General features: G+C 40.1%; 1 protein-coding gene across 4 annotated transcripts; it reads right to left on the bottom strand.

Annotated features, from left to right (window-relative positions):
- Positions 1–2,914: 2,914 nt before the first annotated feature.
- LOC129748150 (uncharacterized) lies at positions 2,915–7,142 on the bottom strand. Of its 4 annotated transcripts, none has more exons than XR_008737661.1 (6): positions 6,736–7,142; positions 5,822–6,519; positions 5,112–5,620; positions 4,577–5,040; positions 3,892–4,501; positions 2,915–3,839 (listed from the first exon to the last, which is right to left on the bottom strand). XR_008737661.1 is itself a non-coding variant. In XM_055742660.1 (2 exons), the coding sequence occupies exons 1-2, from the start codon at positions 3,952–3,954 to the stop codon at positions 3,512–3,514; spliced, it is 363 nt and encodes a 120-aa protein (XP_055598635.1). In that variant the 5' UTR covers positions 3,955–4,502; the 3' UTR covers positions 3,147–3,511. The 4 variants fall into 4 exon arrangements, 1 of the variants encoding a protein (XP_055598635.1); XR_008737660.1 differs by having other exon boundaries at positions 2,918–3,811; positions 5,112–5,602; XR_008737659.1 differs by having other exon boundaries at positions 2,918–3,811.
- Positions 7,143–7,455: the final 313 nt, after the last annotated feature.

The following is a 7,455-nucleotide window of genomic DNA, read 5'->3' on the forward strand; positions in this document are numbered from 1 at the left end:
AGCTGCTAAAGCTAAAATAAGACCGAAAATGTGTCCCGGGTTAACACTTGGGATAGCACTTACCGGTACTGATACTCTAACACCCAGGAGTCTAAGACCCCCTGGTTTGAAACCTTGCGGTGCACGCTAACTTTTGGCTACCCCTAAAAGGCGTAAAATTGACCCGTTATTGGGAACCACCATTATCTGTCAAATAAAGGGTCAGTATAACGGATCAATATTACCCTTTATTCCGAACTAGTAGCGAACGCTTCAAAAAGGGTAACTTTGGAACTTGTCATTTGATACGTTACTTTTTCCATCGAACTGTTTTTGCAGAAAGATTGTGGTTAGATTTTTTTGTATAACAAATTCATATTTTTTGAATATTTTGCTTATTTCATTTTCATTCCAAGCATAACATCAGCACGCCGTAATGGAGGACCGGTCAAACTCAAATAAAAATAAAGAGGATTCAACCAGAATTGACGTGGTTAAAGAAGTTTTTGGTAAGTTTATTGATTTTTGTTTTTTATTTTAAATTTTGTCTTTAATCATCTCTTATCTTATTTTAGGGACATTAAACACGATGGAGGAACCGCAGTATCGGCCTAAAAAGCCCCTGGAAAACATCAACATACACACCACCCAACACAAAAAAACAATCCGGTGCCAACAAATTGTTCATAGGAAAAATTGACTGTCGTCAAGATTCATTAGAATTAGAGTCTTCAATTATCGGCATTTGAATAAACAAAATAAAATATTCATTTGGTTTGATTTTTTCCCTGCAATAGAAATTGCTTTTAGCTAATACACAAACCTCCACCAAACGCAAGCGTTTCAAATAAGGGGTAATTTTCATCCGCTACAAGCGTTATCATGCTGAGTACCCCTTAAAGGGTAAAGTGACTTTATACGTAAAAAGGAGTTCTCCCAGTCTTATTGAATAACGGGTCAAAAGTATTCGTTAAGGGGTAGCTAAAAGTTAGCGTGTGCGCCGTCGAAGTGTCAAAATGGAGTGTTATTATAGTTTTGACACCTGATCGCAGCTGATACTCTAAAAGACTGGAAATAGGATAACATTTTGGTTGCCATACGCATCTGTTGTTGTCATACTGCAGATTTAGAATCAATTTTAACAAAGATTATGCTGAAAACTCTGCATTTTGTGCCCAACCATAATTTATTTATGTTACCAAAGATCCTTTTGATTGACATTCCCGAGCCGCAGATATCATTTTAAGGATTATTGAAAAATTGCCTCTGGTTGAAATTTTAGCAAAGAGGACGACATGTTGCCCCTATACGTGTTTTGCTCGTTTCATTTTTCTTCTTCCTGCGGGTTTCTTGCCTGAAAACTTTGTACGGGAAGTTTTGTTTTCTTCAGCCTCTTGCTCTGATACCTACAAAATTCGCACATGCACCAGTGATCATTGGTTACAGCATGATATGTTTCGTTAGAAAGAGTGTTTAGAGACATTTGTTAAATTTCGATAAATAACTCCTTCAATAGATGTCGGTAGCGATTCGTTTGTTTCAGACGCTACGCGTGAAGTATATAATAGAATTTTCAGTATAAATCTGCTTAGGCAGTTTCCATCAGAAAATTTTATGACCTTCGCAAAATCAGATCTCGATCCTACATTCCAAACACGTATAATACGATATTTGCAAACATATTTCAGGAATTTCGTCGGTGTGTTATGAAAATCCTGAACACGAGAAATTTACTTAAATTTTATATTTAGCCAATTTTATTCTGATAAGAAAGTGTCTAGCGCTTTCTTATCAGAATAAATCTGCGTTGTAATGTGATGTAACGAATGGAAACGCCATATAAACATCTTTGGAAAAGAAATTTTTCAACAGATGTCGGTAGTGATTCGTTTAATCCGAAGTAACGCGTGTTTCGTGTGCACTGGCGAAACATGTTACGCGAATGCGAAAATCCGCAGTCCGCATTCACAGAAGTATTTTTGGCGGTTTCCAGTTTCAATTTATTAAACATTATCCATTATTTTCATGTTATGTTTCGATAAAGAGTGCGATAGCTATTCGTTTGTTTCAGACGCTACGCGTGAAGCACATAATATAATTTTTAGTATAAAGCTTTTCGCAGTTCCAGCAGCTGAAAATTAGATTCCAAATACAATGTTTGCGAACATATTTCAGGAATTTCGTCGGTGTGTTATGAAAATCTTGAACACGGATCTTATCAGAATAAATTTGGGTAAATAAAATTTAAGTAAAGTTTAGATGTTACTTTACTTAAATTTTATTTACCCAAATTTATTCTGATAAGAAAGTGCATAGCGTCAGGCAGAATAAATCTGCGTTACCTTTGTTGTAACGAATGGAAACGACATATAAACATCTTTAGAAAAGAAATTTTTCAATAGATGTCGGTAGTGATTCGTTTAATACGAAGTAACGCGTGTTACGTCTGCATGCTCTAAGAGTATCAGCAGCGGTCAGGTGTCAAAGCTATAATAACACTCAATTTTGACACTTCGACGGCGCACCGCCAGGTTTCAAACCAGGTGTTATCTTGCTCCTGGGTGTTAAAAAAGCGAGCCAGGAGTCAAATATGAATACCGACCAGCTCCTGATTTGACAGGTGCTAGTGTCTAGGGAAAATTTACAAAAGAAAATAACAACAAACAACAACAACACCTATCGATGCGCCACCAGTTAAAAAAAATGGACACCAGTTTAGCACTTACCGGTGCGCAAATGAGCTGCTAAAGCTAAAATAAGACCGAAAATGTGTCCCGGGTTAACACTTGGGATAGCACTTACCGGTACCCGGATCGGAAAAACGAACCGAAATCGAATGGATTTCGGTCTGTTCAACCCGTGAATCGGTTAGAATTCTGACGAGAAATCCAACCGATTTCCGACGAATTCAGTGCCCTGGTGACACAACTTTCCTGACGACGATAAGTTTTTGCGAGTGAGCTGTCAAAACAATCAGTATGAAATGATTTCTGATCCAATCCCGACCGATTTCGGATGGAAATGAGTTCGACTTCGAACCAAATTGGCCCGATTTCGGACAAAATCGGTTCGTTTTCAGCCAAAAACCAGACAAAAATTGGTACGATTTCGAACGAATTGCCGTCATGTAGGAATTTGTTTTTATTTATTTCATCATTGCGTCATCATGAATTTCAATTCAGCCATTTTACTGTCACTCTGTTTCTTTATTTTGAAAACAAAAAATTTTGTATACATTTATAAGATATAATAATCGTACTTTTTTATGTGAGCACTTCAATTGCCGGATATGTTAGCGAAATTTTTGTAATTTCGATTATGCTGCTGGTGGTAATCCTTTTGAAGACCTGATTGCTGCTGACCCAGAACCACTAACAGTGTCCGCTGCCGGCCGCCGAAATCAGCTGCTGCTGGTTTTGCCACTGACGCTGGCTTTGTTTAGATCTCCAGCGACCCAAGAGCCTCAGCAGATCGTCCGTCGGTAGGGGCAATTGGGATGCACTGGACGCTCCCAGAATCTCTCGTGTCCTGCTCATGGCACCGACCGATGGCAAAGATGTCGATTTGGCTCATCTGCATCCCGTTCACCTTCAACGGCGATATGCAATATTTCGACCAGCTCATAGGTTTCATTGGCCAGGGGGCTATCGAGCAGGATGTGGATGTGGATGGCATAAACCTTGTTCAGTATGTTGAGCGTATCGACGTGGTTCATCCCGTTCATCGGTTTGGCACTGCGATGATCCTGAGGTCGGATTGCTGCAGCGAATTTTTCCTGCCGATGATGGTACTCCACTTGTTCTTTACGACGATGTTCCTCCTTGGCAGCAATCTGTAATAGAGGTTACGTACGTACAATTCTGAATTACAAATTAACACTTTCTTATTAAGATCTAATACGCAAATAGTTACCTTTTCGTTCCGGCTGGGATTATTTCTCTCGACATGTGTGCTCAAATGAATATTGCAATCCATTATTTTGGTTTGGGGAAAACTCTGCTTACAAGACGGGCATTTATAGATGTGGCTGAGATGTTTGTCGTTCAAGTGGTTCCGAAGTTGAATCGAATTATTGAAACGAATGCTTTAAATGAAACATTTTGAATCCGAGGGTTCATCCTCTCTCTTCCTTTTTCTTCTGCTTCTGGAAAATCCTTGATCTGGTTCAGGCCCAAAAGAGACAGCTGGGCGTTTGACAGGCGAGCAATGGCTTTCAGAAACCATTTTTCCAAACCCACTCCGGTTTCTTCACATTTTTCAACATTCCTTTTAAGGATTGCAATGATTTGTTGGAATTACTATAGAACTGTTCAATAGACTTCAAGACCTCGATTTTGGCCGTACACTCCATACAAACGTAGGAGGAAACATATTCCGCAGCAATGAACATTAGCTTGAAGCATCTGTGCCTGGACAACTTTCCTCCAGCTGTAATATAAATGGATTGCTCTCTTGCATGTCGGCTCCTCGATAAAATTGAAGACACGTCCGGCAGGAACTTACCCTTGTGATTTGGCTTCCGCTAAAATGAGAAAAAAATGTTTGTGAACAAATGAATGAGTTGACGTTCTGGGGCCCATTGGACAGTAGGATTTACTTGATAATCGATTGCAGGATTGATGATTAATATGCCAGGTCTCGGGGCAGTACACTTTGAGCGGCCCAATTGAACAAACTGTAAGCCATATCAGCCGAATTTCCTCGAACAGGCCCAGGACTGGCCGATGGTGTTTCGGTGGTCCCAGGGCTCGATTCTTAGTTCCAACTTCTAGCTCCTTAGTGTTCCCTTCTAGGAGATCGACGATCTTGTCCAGCAATCAATTGGCAACCAGACCGTCCGTGTAGGATTTAAAAAAATATTTGAATCTTGTTTTCGTAATCGATCTTTTTTCCATTACTTGTGGTGCATCAGTGCATCAACTTACATCGGTTCGCGCCTGTAAAAGTTCCATCAAGTTTACAACAAGCGACTTCTGGTCGTCGTAATACAACAGGTAGCTATCGTCATCTTGTGCGAAAATGTCTATAGGTATATATTTGTTAATTTGAAAGGCCGGAATACTGTAAAATAAAGAATAGTAAAAGATCAATGTATAACGAAATATAATGTAAAATATCTATTGTTGACCAACCTTTCATTAATACAATGCCCGATTATATAGGAAAATTTGTATTTGTTGTTGAAAACCGATGACTTTTTCTGTTGAACAATTGAGTAAAATTTAGTCTTCGGACTTCGATTCTGTTTCCGGTAGAAATCCCTGCCGACAGGGTGAAGTCATTGCTGATACGAAGAAAATCACTTTTCTCATGGAACAGTTTCAATAAATTCACACCATCTTTAGAACGCCGTCTTTCGAAATTAGCAACCGATCGTTCTTCAGTGCTTTCGACAATTTCCTCCGGGCCCTGGCTTGAATGATGATTTTTTTCTTCTCCCGATTATGCATCAAAAATAATTCCGGGAACAGCGTCATCAGATATATGTTCAGCGATGCCGACAAGACTATCTTCAGGCACCAACTGCTGCTACGAAGCAAGCGAAAGAACTTCCGGGAACTGCTTCACTAGATGTTGGTTCAACGAACGTTAGACACCACACGGATTTGTTGATCTACGGAAACTACAGGAAGATGTAAACCTGTAAAGGAACAGAAAAAAGCATAATTAATATCGAAGGTTAAACCAAAAAACCTTGGTAATATCATTTACTAGATGGATTATGATCAGTATGCTGTAATTACTATTCTCTCTATTCCTGGCCCATGAAGACGAAAAACAACCCCCCTGAGGAGAGAAAATTACTTTGAAAAATGGATGGATATTAAAATGTATGACTCACCTTTCAGTGCAGCATCCATGCCATTAAGTTTGCTGAGCATTTATGAGTTCATCGATTTTGGCTTTCGAATTGATTCGTTTAGGCTTTCCAGATTAACCATCGTCTTCCTCACCATCATCGAAAACTATCGTATTCCCGGTCATATCTCCAGTGAGTGCTGCTTAGATGGCCAACTTCTGCTGTTCGTAAGCATCCGTTATCTTGCTGAAACCTTGGTTCCGCCTTCTGCCCTTTGGAGCCCGAATCACGGCTTCCTGCCAGCCGTACAGAGGTTTTAACTTTGATCGATAACCTCTGCCATCTGCCAGGTGATGATGTTTTGATGTTTCATTTGAGAAACAGCTGATCTTCGTCCGTATTATTGGGTTGTTGACTTCTGTTCGGATCTATCGATGGTTTCTATATCAATAAATATCACAGCCCTCATACTTGGTCCCGAGGCAGTCACAGGAGAAGCCGTAATAGTGACTGATGCACGGAGACCCGATGCAGAACAGATACAGTGGGAGTGGCACTTGTTGCGGCAACCCTCCTTGACGTTTCCGAGCTTGGTTTCTATCAGAGGGGTGATGGGAAACAAATCCGAGGCCGCCTTCCCCGAGCGCAGGACCACGTTCCGGATGCTGCCAAAAATGACTCGATAATGTACTTGACACCGTGCACCGTGTTTTTCCATGGAGCTGAGACGGAAGTTGTTGCTGTTATTTCCATCGGATGGTTTTATTTTTCAGCCATATGTGTCGGAAGATTTGGAAGAAAAGAGCTTGGATTAGTTTGACGAAATTTATAAGTCTAGAAGAAGAAATAATGGCCCCCAATCTCTGCTGCTACCAATTCCTTGCAACGGTGAAGTTGCGTAGATGAGCCCCAGCGGAATCGTCAAGTTTATCGGAACAATTCAACACTTTCTTTACCTCCTCGGTAGTTTTTGTGGCAAATTATCGGTCGTTGTTAGCACTTAGCAAGTTATCTCGCAGGTAGCAGGTATATCCGGTCCCCACGGCAGAACTTTGCAAATAACTCGCGCTCGCTCACTTTCTGCCGGACAAATCGAAAAAAAGTAAAACATATTTTTTCTTTGCTGTGGCTGGGGCCAGTAAAATAAAAATAAAAAAAGAAAACAAATCTGATCGTTTCGGCCAAGACAATCTGACGGAAATCGGAACAAAACCGAACTGATTCGATCTGACAGCGTTGGATTTCTGTCATGTCTATACTGTTTTTATAGCAGTGTGGAAAGGGTCCGGAAAATCGAAGGGAAATCCAACAAAATTTTGACGGTTTTCAACTGACAAGCTTTACTTTGACAGTAATCGGTCCGTTTGTGAGATTCGCTCCGATCCGGGTACTGATATTGTCGCTGAATCCCCAAACCGGAGTTTTCGTCAATGAGCACTGGCGACATTTACTGGCGACACTCACTGGCGACAAGTTATTATCAGGACGTGTACAACTTCGGGTGTGTTCTTATATCAAAGATTTTTTATTTCAAAGGAAAGTGCCGCAAAAACAAAGGATTTTTTCCTTTGGTTTTGGTTTAAATAAAAAATCTTTTGGTTCAAATGCATTTTCCTCTGTTTCAAAGATTTTTTCTTTTGAAAAATCTTAGATTCAACATATTAATGCTTTTATAC

The sequence above is a fragment of the Uranotaenia lowii genome, chromosome 1 (genome assembly GCF_029784155.1).
Source record: "Uranotaenia lowii strain MFRU-FL chromosome 1, ASM2978415v1, whole genome shotgun sequence".
NCBI lineage: Eukaryota > Metazoa > Arthropoda > Insecta > Diptera > Culicidae > Uranotaenia > Uranotaenia lowii.

What these genes read in the sequence shown, in the direction of transcription:
- LOC129748150 (XM_055742660.1), bottom strand. Translation starts at nt 3,954, where the DNA reads ATGGATTGCAATATTCATTTGAGCACACATGTCGAGAGAAATAATCCC. An exon ending in ATCCCAGCCGGAACGAAAAG is followed by an intron (nt 3,812 to 3,891) that starts GTAACTATTTGC and finishes CCTCTATTACAG; the next exon opens with ATTGCTGCCAAGGAGGAACA.